Raw genomic sequence first — 13,391 nt, forward strand, 5'->3', positions numbered from 1 at the left:
GTTGGAGGAGATGTGGCCTGGATGTGAGCGGGACAGAGGGATTTTGCCAGTCCAGTTCTTGGAAAGTGGGAAGAAAAGTAACGGCGATCTCCGGACTATCCGCTGTGGTCTTCTAATTAGATTATAATACATTTTAAAACACTCCTAATCAGACTGTAGTAAAAGGTAGTAAATTATTGATTACATGTTATCCTCACAGTGGCAGTAAATTATTCATAATTCATTGATTGTAAACTGGCAGTGGGCGGGATCACACAGACCAAAACTAAAACAGACATTTCAAAGTACAATAACAGGCGGTGGCATTGTTTTTAGGAGACACAAGCATGTGAACATGTTTCCTGCAAACATACGGCATTTTTATGCTTTAATACATTTAATACAAAATGACATAAAGCACCTTTAAGCTCACGGTTCTCTCATGGTCACATGACATGCAGCTAAACAAAATATTTCATCTTTTTTAGTAAGCGTTTTATTTTGATTGTTTTTATTTTTCAAGTATTTCTTTTAATTTTACATTTGTATGATTTAAATACATAATAGCTTTTCATTAAACTCACAAACTATTATTAATATTTAATGCATTATGCTGTTGATAAATAATAGAAAACATTTTCTTTCTCTTTGTATTTTTATATCACTATGGTAACAAGATAACCCTATTTAAATCAATGAAATAAACAAGTTAGCTCACAAGTAATCTAAAAGTAATCAAAAAGTTGTGTGATTATATTACTGTAAATATGTAATGTAATGTATTACGCTACTAACTACAATTTCTGTCATGTAATTTGGAATCAGTTAAAATATAGTATAATCTACCAAGCACTGAAAATATAGGCGATATTACACCCATATATCTTAAATGCTCATTATAATTTAGTATCCCGTCTCCCCCGAGTATATATTTAAGTAATAAAATGAATATAAACATGCGATTAGTCGACTAATGTCTTAAATGATGGACTACTAGTCGACTGAAAAAGCTTTAGTCGGGAGCAACACTACTTGCAACAAATCTTAAATTCAAAAGGACATTTAATTTTTTGCATTTGAATCGTCTTAAAATAAAACAAATATCAGTTTTATCTTAAATTCAAATGGGAGTCACGTTCAACGCGGATGCACAGCAGATGAAGCTCAAGTCAAGGATTCATAAATGACTTCAGGAGAATATCACAAGAAGAATCAGTTAATTTCAAAACATCTCATCTAAACCTCATTAGTGAACTTACAAAAGATTTAAACAAAACCAGCCCGAAAAGCCAGTCTAACTTACTGAACGGTCTATGGCATACCTCCTTTTTTGGCAAATTCCCAACATAATGGGAAGAAGGTGTTGTCTTGGTACATATTTGGATAATAATAATCCAGATCTGTTCGTTCCATTCCTGAAATCAGCCAGTGATCTCAAAAAATGCAAGCGTTGGATTCAAGTAGACCGCTTGAACTACTAAACTAGACTAAATTACTGCCCAAAAGCAAAGGAACAGTAGAAAACAGTGTGATGGATGCTTTCAGAAAGGTGAATATTTGCTGAAATATACTATTAGCTGAAATAGCACTTGTTCTTCACTGTAAAAAGTGAACCGTTGGATCAACTTAAAAAAATTACTTCAATTGGTAACACCTAAAGAAATTAAGTTTTCTCAACTTAAATTATCACATTTTATCGTGAAAAACGTGATAATTTAAGTTGAGAAAACTTAATTTCTTTAGGTGTTACCAATTGAAGTAATTTTTTTAAGTTGATCCAACTGTTCACTTTTTACAGTGTTTATGACACTGGCCATCGTTCAAGGCATGCAGACAACGTTTACTTTAAGAAAAACACACAAAAACATTATTTCCTCAGTTTGGATGCAGAAAGCATCTTGCTTCTTGACAAGCGAGTAGATTTCCCCATGCAATCACACGCTTTTCTCTTCTTTTACTGATATTTTTAGTGTTTCAACATAACCTGATAAAGCTTGTGACGATAAACTTTTGAAGTAATTCATTCAAAATCCTCAGCTAAATCAACTCAACGACATAGGGTAATAACCACCCCTGAAAAGTAATTAGTGCGGTTAAGAAATCTCAGATATTAGGAAAATTAAAACATTTCTTAATAAGGCCAATAAAGAAACTAGTCAAACTTAAGTTAAATCAAGGATCAGAGATGCAGCAGAATTCAAATATAAGACTATACAATCAAAGACTTCAACCACTAGTACACAATCCCTTGAGAAATTGAGAATCATGTATTACTTAATTAAAATTAAATCAAATAAAATAGAAATCACGTTTCTCCCACTATTCTGAACAGACAACTAAATAAAACAGTAGTGATGGCAATTTCAAAACACTACTTAATGAAGCTTTGAAACATTTACGAATCTTTTGTTCGGAATCAATGGTTCGGAGCGTGTATCAAACTGCCAGAGTCACATGACTTCAGGAAACGAGGCTTCGTTACGTCATAACCGGTTTGAAACGTTTCGAAACACTTCGAAATGTCGATGGTTCAGCGCTGGGGGCGATGATCTCTGTCAGCCCATGAATCGTCAGGAGTCACTGGAATGAACAAGTGTCTGTGGGTTTTACCTGATCTCTGATCAGTTTTATACATTTGTATACGTTTTAATTAGATATTAGTATAATTAAAATGTATAATGGTAGTTAATAGTGTCTTATTGGCCTGTTTAGCTGAGCCATTCATAGAACAAACCCTGACAATTGATAAGAGAACATATAGACACTTGATTATCTTATTAGATGATTAGATAATCTAAAAGATTTTACTTTCAATAAAATATTTGCAATAGATTTGTAAAAGGTGTTTTTATGCATGTTTGGCCCGGGTTTTTGTTGCATTTACACTGTTCTGACCACTAGGGGTCACCATGAAGACGGGTGTCGGGTTGTTTCGAAGCCTCGACACAATACGGCACATTTGCTTCAACTGTTTCACGAAGCCTCGATCTGCCCACCACTACAAAACTGTCCATTTAAAAACAATTAATTAATTTAATTAAGTTTGAATAAATGATTCAATGACTCACTCAAGACTTCACTTGTTTCATTACTGGATGAATGGTGGTTGTTGAAGAATCTCTTGAATGAATGAATCAATGACAATTTTTGAACAGTCTCTTGTCGCCACCTACTGGTGTAACGAAGTAATCAATAGTGGTGGGGGAAAAAAATCGATTCTGTTCAGTATCGCGATATTTTGCGCACGCAATTATATCGATACAGTAGTGCAAAGTATTGCGATATTTTATTATAAAATTATCTGTTTTACTTTCGGGTTTTCTCTGAGTTTACTCTGATAATTCACATTTGCGCATTACATCCACAAGGTGGTGCTTGTTGCGGTGCTTCGTCATCGTGCATTCAACAGCAAATTCAAATGAAAATGGCTTCACCATCACAACCGGTTGAACACGACGCTCAGTCTTCTTTCAAACTGAAAGTGTGGGCATGTTGACCAACTCATTTTTCTAAACAAAAATGCCAATATTCCCAAATGAAACCGAAGTTGATGACCTTGCAGCCAACAGGACTGGACTATAGCAATACACATCTTTGTTTATTTCTCTCAATTTGATTGAAGCTCTAAGTTACTCTTATTTATATGATTATTCTCAGGTTTCTGTTACTCTATTATGTCTGCTTTACGTTACTCTAGTGTATTTAAATAATTGTAAGTTATGTGCTGGGAGCTCAGCGTTCATGCGAGAGGTCTCCTATTCAGAGAATAATCACGTCCTGTCCTGTAATGAGGTTCTGTGTCCTGAATGTTCAAGAACTAAGTTTTTGCACTTCAGTTAATGTGTAGAAGATAATGTTCACTAGGGCTGGGTAAAAAATATCGATTTCTCGATTTTAATCGATTCTCATTTTTACGAAACGATATCGATTCTTAAATCCCAAGAATCGATTAGTCATCCTGTTTTCAGTTGATGAATTAATGGTACATTGATGCGCGCATCCCATCCAATAAATCGCAATAATCTTTGTGCTTTGTTATTATTGATATGAAACAAAGTGTCAGATTTAAAATTACGTGCATTTTCTTACGAAATTCAAAAACATAATTACCGTTTTGGCACTGTGGGGCGTGAGATCGCTCTGGCTCAGCTCAAGAGAAGCAGCAACGCGGAGCGCACATGATCTTCTCTTCCGCATTAATAACACCAGTTACTGTGCGAAATAAACACGAATGAGCATCTGAAAGTGTGTTAAAAGATAGAGTAGGGCCTACAACTTATCGAAGTCCGTATCATGTCACATGGAATCGCTCAATCAGTGTTTCAACCGTGGAAAGACGCAAGTAAACAATGTCATGTAACGTCACATTTACCTCGGAAAAACCATATCCAGTGACCATAAACTCATTAGTCAGCTAGAAAAATTAACTCTAGAGAGGAGCATTTTGCTAAATATATGCACCATATTACATATTCATTATAATTTTTATTGTTCTTCAATATTTAATGCATGTTTGAATAAATCTGGAAAGTTTTTGACAGCCACCATTTAAATTTTTATATTTTCATATAACTTTATTATTATAAAAATAAATAAAAGTGTATTTTAAGTGTTTGTATACAAATCAGTTATTTTTTTACCTTCAATATTATAGTAGGCTAATGAAGCCTATAGGCTACAACTGACTCCCATAGTTTACAATAATTTTTTTCCCTTTTATTTTCCAGTTTTCCTTGAGAAAATTTACAATGTATTGTACCTGATATCCAAAATAATCGATATTGAATCGAATCGAATCGTAATCGAATCGAATCGAATCGCAAGCTTGTGAATCGAAATCGAATCGAATTGTGAAATCTGTGTCAATACCCAGCCCTAATGTTCACAGAATTAAATGTGACATTTGAAGTGAGTTGAGCAGTTTTTCTAATGCCTTTGAATAATATGAATCGCAATATATCGCAGAATCGAATCGCAATACTTGCTGGATCGCAATATGTTAAGATTCGCAATATTGAATCGTAGCCCAAATATCGCAATACCATCGAATCGTCACATTTTTGCCAATTCCCAGCCCTAGTAATCGATACAATCTTTATTTGAAGCGTCAACTGAACTGGCCCTCTATTTCTGCTATTATAGCCAATGTTTAATTCCAAACTATAAACTTTTATCCCATACTTCTGTGATAATCTAAGTGTGGGTATCTTCAGGTCGGAGTAAAGGGTGTGGCGAATTGTCGGTGAAAGGTCCGCCTGTTAGGGTGTGTGGTCACGGGTAGCATTGTGTAGCTTTCGGCACAGCCATCCCGACCTGCATCTGTCCCCGTCTCCCTGAATCAGGACAACCTTTACACTTTGACTCACGTTTCAACTCAAGCAACTGCTTTGGGTCAAGTCTAAAACAGTCAGTTTCTCTTTAAAGATTTTTTTTTCCGATAAACTGAACTCACCAGAATTTACAAGAACAAAGTACTTGCATTTCACCCCAAAAACATGACCTGAGCGGAGCCAGATACTAGTGTCCATATTTGCTCCATCTGTTTCTTTTTATATGGTAAAGTTGGAGAGTACAAACACAACAGTCCTGCGGAGGAAGCCGCTCTCTACGGCAAACACACACACACACACACACACACACAGGACAAAGGCAGTTGGAGCTCAGGCTGGGTGCAAGAGAACCGCTTGACAATTCCAAACAGGGCAGCAGGAAACACAAGACTGCACGGCACAACCAAGAGTCTTCCTGTCTCGCAAACACACAACAGAAAGAGCGCAGACACACACACACACACACACACACACACACACACACCTTAAGAGACTTCTGCCACAAGAACATCCAACAACAATCCGTCAAAACATCACGTTTGAAACTCACGGGCACTTGATTCATTAGCACACTTTGTCCCAACAAGCAACTTTAACTTTGGTTACAGGACCGAACGCACAGAGAGAGATTAATGGCTGATAATCCAGCGTGAACTCTTGGTCTGAGGGTGAACCGGGTTGTGAGTTGTGGGAAAGGTTTGGTGTGGATCCAGCCTGGCTTATCAACCAACCGAAACACTCGTAACTGAGCTTATCTGGCCGGCTGATAAAGAGCAACGCACTGATAATCAGGCCAAATAAAGGACAATATATGAGTACAATCACTTGAGCATGAAGACCAAGCCAAGCACGTCATGCCTGACATCTGAACAAGTCCGTCACCTCTACGCAGTCTGCAACGCCTACGACTTACATGTTCATGCTTCACAAGAATCAAACACGCTTTAAATGGTTTCAACTGATCCATACAGTTACACAGCATTCCAGAACATCTCTTCTTTCATAAGCCCAGCCGGTAAATAAAGAGCTTTCTGAAGACCTGTCAGCCGTGTTCCTCACGTTGGGTCATCAACAGATGACAAACAGAAGTGCCTTTGAAAACATGATGCTGTGGGCAAAACACTACATGACGTCTGAGGAGAGGGTTTGAGATTACTATTAGGATAACGATTCCAAAAATAGGCTAAACTGAGTCAACTTTGAAAAACCCAAAGTTACCAAAACTTCACCAGTAGTGATTAACTAATAAAATCATATATTCCCCAATTAAAAACACCATCCCTTTTAAGTAATACATGGAAAATATTCATCCAAAACAGAAATGAGTTTCAGGTTTTGGCCAAAAAACAAAACAGTGAGATTTAATTAGCTCTGCTTCTCTGTTGTGTTACAACAAGTTAAACATATTAACAACTTTACCGTGACCAAAACTGATGCTAAAGCTGCAATATGTAGAATTTGTATGGCTGAAATATTGAGAGCCAGGACTTTATTAAGGTTTAAAATTCATAACCTGAGAACACGACACACAGCATAACGAGTTCAGTTACCCAATTACCCAAAATTAATGACCAAACCCTTATCTCAGTGCGTCACTACATGATTTGACCAATTCATTTATGTTTAATGGATAACGCACTCAATGCAAGTAACTTCAAAACAATTTAATATTTTAGACCGAAGCATAACCAACAAAACTGATATTCTCTAAAGCCATACAATGATAATAAGAAGATTATAATTGTGTGTTTGGGACATGGCTTTAAATGGTGAGACTTGTAATCAGGCTCTCAGAAATTATATAAAAATTTGGATTTAGATTTATCGGCCAATATAATGGATATCGGCTTTCGGTATCGGCCAACATTCATAGCGGTGCATCCCTAATAACGAACAAAACTTATATTCTCTAAAGCCAAAAATTTCCATTCTTCCCAAAAACAAAACAGTTTTAGGATGTTCTGAATATCCATGGCTTCATCAGAGCTGGAAGTCACACTTTTTTTTAAAACATTTCCATGTTTTCCATGAGCGTAGGAACCCTGCTCTGTCGTTAGCCTGATCTCAGTACGTTTCTGCACACCTAAAGCAACAAATTTCCTGTGACGAAGAAAGTTCTCACCAAGAGAGAGAAAAACGTATGCTTCATAACACACAATAAAATCAGTCCATTCCACACCTAAACACTGATTACTTCAACAAACCTCGCATAGTAATGGGTTTATGCTATCCTTACACACAGTGGCCCAACTCAACATCTGATTTAAGAAAGTCACATTTGACTTCAGACGCGCGATTACACCACGGTGAGGCTCACTGGGTGTTTTTTCTCTTGTGTTTAGTGTGTCTGGTGCATCCGGAGCAGAGCGCAGCTGTGTGTAAGACATCCCGCCGCAGGAAAACAGCAGCACAGATGGGCCTGCCCTCCGATCAGACCCCAAACTGCTAGATGCGTTCACACACACTTGCCCAAAACAAGAGCATTCGCAGTGACTCTACATCGCCAGAGCCACTCAGTCCAGTCCACCGAACCAAACCCATCAAGAACCAAAACAAACAGAGAAGCAGAGCTGAAGACGCATCTTACACTCGACGCAAAGCGCTAAATAAATACCTACACAGAAACCAGACATACATAATGTGGACCAGTCAAAACCCAGTCATTTTCCAGCAGGAAAACTAAAAATAGACTGTTGAAGAAGCAAAATGCCCTGACGTGAAGAAAACGTTGGCAGTGCAGGTTTGAGTAATTCAGGCAGTCATTTTGTTTGCTTGAGTGCGCTTTTATAAATACGGCATCAACCACTTTAAAGGGAAATAGTGTTTGGTATAAATAGCTAATGGCTTTGGGGACCAAAAATGTGGTTATGAAACATGCAAATACCAAGTAGCCCTTTCTGAACCCATAATGCCAAGCACTGATTTACCAACCTAGCCAATCTGGAGTTAAACACCCAGAAACAAGGCGTAACTTACTTTCGCCCTCGATTTTATCCGTTCCTCTGGTCCAGATAATCTGTCTGGTCTCAAGCTTGACTTGAAACGTCCTCCTCTCGGGTCTTTGAGACTTTTTGGAGTAAAAGAGCGTGAGTACGGTGCCCAGCTCCAGATCCCGGTAGAGAGTGTTCACCTCGGTGTCGCTCACGGTCCAGGGTACAGGTCCATTGGAGGAGGAGAAGCCCGCGGGCGCAGCCATTTCCCCTGTTTGTTCTTCAGTTCCTCTCCGAATAATTCACAGCCTCCCGGGCCTGAGGAGGACACCCTGGAAAAGAGGGAAGAAAAATGTGCATCACGAAACAACATTATGGCACAGCGGCAGCAGAAATACACGCACTATATACATTGGTTATGAAAACACACACACACACACACACACACAGACAGAGGCCTGCTGCTGTATGATGCATTTACATTAAGTTAGACTTATTGGCCTTTTTGGTGGTTATGTACACAAACATAACAGACCATAGAAATGGTGAACAGCTAATTTGATAAATTAGTGCATAAAACTGCATGTACTGTTAGAATTATTATTCATTTAATATTATTATTATTATTATACATGAACAGCAAATCATTCTCCCTCATATGTAAAACGCAAGTCTAGTATGTTTAAATAGATTAGATTGAGTTGATCTAATCTAATACTATTTAGTTAGCCTAAATAAAATCTCTTTAACACTGATGCGTCCAATGCAAACAAACAAAAACACTGATACTCTATTATTAATACTATCAAAAACGCACATTCTTAAATTGTTTAAATATAGAAATCAGACATACATGCGATAGAAAGATCGGAGGATCTATATTCCGATGATGATGATGATGATGATAGTGGTAATAATAATAACACAGGTTTGTTTTGTCTCACCGTGTGTGAATGCAGCTGGCTCTCTCTGGCGCTCAAGAAAAGCAGAATCACAACAGCGAGTGTGTGTGCAATCTCAGCGGCGCGCATGTCGTCCGGGCTCGCGATCAGACGCGGGTTTGGCGGATCCTCGCGGTGTGTGTGATCGAGCCTCTCGAGTGTGTGTTCTCCGCCATGAGAGATCAGTGTGTGTGAGAGACTGAGAGCCCTTCCCCCATCAGCCGATCCCTACAGCAGCAGCACACCGAGAGAGCACGGCCTCTTAAAGACACAGCGCGCACTTTCCCCACCGATAGCGCACTGCGCACTGCATACTGCACACTTCTCAGAGTGTGGCTGTTTAATAGCATACTACAATACCGCACTTACGCTTTCTGTGTGTACAGCTACTAAGCACAGTATTTTCAGTATGAACCAGATGACCTAGACAATGTTTAGAAATACAATACTAGCATAAACTGCACGGAGTACAAATCAAGTCACCTTCATTTATATAGCGCTTCTAACAATACTATTAAGTGTAAAATATGTATGTGACAGCAGAGAGAGCATTCAGTATGGCTATGTCCTTATCTTAAAGTGTGTAAAACAGATAGTATGCATTGTGGATGCTGAGAATAGCATACTACCCAGCGGGCACCTTAATATCAATTTGACGTCAAAAGTTAGTCAAAACTTGATACTGCATATCATTTTAAGGTCAGTTTGAAAGGCAATGTCTTCCAGTGGTAATTAGGTGAAAAGAGAAAGTTAATTCCCACACTGAAACTGGTTTATGTATATGCAGGTCAATATGTTTGACATTCAGTTTACATCAAATCAATGTCATGGATTGGTTTTGACGTCAATTTGATTTGCATATTTGACAACTTTTTTTACATTGATTTTGACATCAATTTTATGTCTTTTCAACATCAATTGTAGTACAGTACACTATAGTATACTGTACTACAATACCGCACTTACGCTTTCTGTGAGTATACTAAGCTAAGCAAAGTATTTCCAGTATGAACCCCCGTAGACAATGTTCGGAAATACAATACTAGCATAAACTGCAGTGTGTACTGCCTACTATTTTGTGTAAAATAGATATATGTGACAGAGCATTCAGAATGTCCTGAATCAAATAAACAGACAGTATGCATTGTGGCTGTTTAGAATAGCATACTAGGCTACTGTACCGCACATACGCTTTCTGTGTGTATAGCTACTAAGCACAGTATTTGAATTTTAAGTATGAACCGGATACCCCGTTGACCCAGACAATGTTTGGAAATACAATACTAGCATGCTGCTTACTATAAACTGCACAGTATACACTATGTACTGTCTATTTGTGCAAAATATATATGTGACAGAGTATTCAGTATGGCTATGTCCAGAATCAAATTCTAGTTGCTTACTCTTTACTATGTACTGCATAATATTGAATATTAGTGTGTGAAATAGTATGCATCCTGGCTGTTTGGAATAGCATACTATGGAAACCCCACATTTACGCTTCCTGCAATGTATGTATATATGCACAAGATTTAAATTTTCGATATGAACTGGATACTCAGGTGACCAAGGCTGCGTCCGAAATCGCGTACTCTCTTATTACTATCTATATTACTTCACAACCGCTAAAAGGGTATGTTTTATATATAGTATGAATGTGTGTAGTATGAATATAATCTGGACGTACTACATCCGCCATGTTGTCATTATCATGTGACCTACCAGCGTTACTTCACTGCCACTCACAAAATCCTCTCCCGTGGCCTGATGGGACAGTAAAGTGTCCATCGTATGCACACTTCAGCATCTCACCAGAAGAAGTAGGTCATCCAGGTGCTTTTTACCTACTCTTTTATGAGTACTGTGAATTCAGGCATGCTTCTTTTGTCACATACTGTTTTTCACCTACTAGTAGGGAAGTATGCGATTCCGGATGTTTTTGGCATGCAATACACGCATACTGTTTACTATATACTGCACAGTATGCACTATATGTCAACTATTTTGTGTAAAAAATATGTGAAACAGTATGGAATACTAGTTGCTTACTGCTCAGTATGTACTTTGTACTGCATACTATTTTTTTTTAAATGTGTGAAATAGTATGCATTATGACTGTTTGGAATAGCATACTACTGTACTACAATACCACACATACCATTGCTGCAATATATAGTGTGTGTGTATATGCTCAGTATTTGAATTGCATGGACAGGTGACCTATGTTTGGAATACAATATTAGCATACTGATTACTATATACTGCACAGTATACACTGTGTAATGCCAACTATTTTGTGTATAAAGCATGTGAAATAGTATGCAGTATATGTTCAGAGTGGAATACTAGTTGCCCTGTTCAGTATGTACTGTGTACTGCCTTCTTTTTAATGACAGGAAATATGTAGAAACTATGAAACTAACAGCCAACATGAAACTATGACTTTGTACAGAGAGGGATACAAGGCTACTGTACAAGAACACCGTTAAATATATTAAATGAAACATGCATTATAGAACGAGAAATGTTTTAAATAGTAATATACTACATTGTTGTCACACAAACTCATTACATATTGACTAATTAAGATATATTGTTTAGCATTTTTATTCTCTGATCAAGACTAATGAGCCAAAAAACAAGTCGCAGCAATCTCTACTTATTTCCATATTAAACCAGAGTTTGAACTGAAACTGTGGGCTTTTGTGAGGAAACAGCTGATGACTTTACGAATTGACATCTTATCCACTAAACTTCAATGCATTCACCATTAAACATTCATTGAGGGAGCTGTATTTGGAAGTTACTTCATTGGGAAATAAGTTTTATTGATATTTTATGTATGTATATGTAATATAATGTAATAATAAATGGGTCATTTCTACTGTTTGGAGGATTTTGGACTGAACATGTTTTTTGTTTTTTTTTGTTTTTTACTTAACGGAAGGAGAAAATGTCTGTCGATAAGAAGAATTAGGTTATACCAGGCCTTAAGCTCAAGTATAACCTAATAATTCTGATTAAATATTCCATGGGAACATATAACATAAAACATTTACTCACCCTGTAACATGACATTTTTACAATGCAAAGTATAACAGGATGGACCTTTTAAGCTAATGAAGCCCATTAGGAAAGAACAACACTGTAGCAAAAGATTAACATTTACCAGAAATTTTAAGTTATAAAATCTATAAAAAAAAAATAATAATAATAAGATTTTTATGTCCAATGTAAATTGACACAACAGAGTGGACATGTTATAAATTACACTATTAGTTAGTCTTCTAGAAAAAGAGAGAAATGTATGACTAATTCTAGTCACTAATAATGACTTGTGGCTTTCCCTCGAAGGAAATGATGTCACATCTAGCAAGTCATGTGGTTTAGGGCATATGCATAAGTAACAGGGTGGACTGGAGTTTGTGGGACAAACAAATTTAATGGTTTTACACAAAATAAATAATTAAATTCGCTAATTTAATTGCTAATCTAGAAATATATAACTAACTTTTATTTCAAAGTAAAGTTCGGAAAATATTATTGGGAAAATTTGTCTGTCAAGTTTTATTTTTTATTTACATTTCATGTCAAATATGCAGCATTGTTTCATGGGGACATAAAACCCACCAAACTAAATATATTTAAATCCAAGCAGCAATTTTGATAATCTGGTTTATTTCTGATATTCTGAATTCTGAATGGCCGGGAACTTGAACATTTAATCGCAAATTGGCTGGCAAGTGAAAATTTAAATTTTAAACCCAAGTGAAATTGGTTATTAGTTTCACCTGGTCAATAGATTTCTGATTCTTAAACTCTTACAATCATAACCTTATTTTTTGTAGTTTTCTCACAGAACACCATGTTCTGCAAATCAAAACTGGTGCGCAGCATAATGTCACAGTATAGATGCATGCAATTGCACAATGCCCACATAGGAAGAGGTTATAAACCAAAGCCACAGATGCAGATCGCTGCCTTCACGACACATTCAGAGCACAAGGAGGATGTGACCTGAAAACCTTTATTCTAGCTTTACAAGGCTAAATAAATGAAAGTTGCAACAAGAAAAACCCTCTTTAGCTAGAGCTATTCTGTATAAATCTGTCCTTTATGCTTCATTTTTATCTAATATTGTCAGCAAAAAAACGAACCAATTCCACCTGTTTGAGTGTCATGTTTCGCATTCAAGACCCAACATCATTTCA

General features: G+C 37.0%; 1 protein-coding gene across 2 annotated transcripts in view; it reads right to left on the minus strand.

Moving 5' to 3' along the window:
- plcg1 (phospholipase C, gamma 1) overlaps positions 1-9,436 on the minus strand; it is a 59,522-nt gene extending 50,086 nt beyond the window's left edge. For both annotated transcript variants that reach the window (XM_084097918.1, XM_084097917.1), the window contains exons 1-2: positions 9,184-9,436; positions 8,286-8,571 (exon numbers count right to left, since the gene is read on the minus strand). In XM_084097918.1, coding sequence (XP_083954044.1) covers positions 8,286-8,505 — 220 coding nt within the window. In that variant the 5' untranslated portion in view covers positions 8,506-8,571; positions 9,184-9,436. The remainder of the gene's footprint in view (positions 1-8,285; positions 8,572-9,183) is intronic.
- Positions 9,437-13,391: the final 3,955 nt, after the last annotated feature.

The sequence above is a fragment of the Abramis brama genome, assembly GCF_963993115.1.
Source record: "Abramis brama genome assembly, chromosome: 22".
Lineage (NCBI taxonomy): Eukaryota > Metazoa > Chordata > Actinopteri > Cypriniformes > Leuciscidae > Abramis > Abramis brama.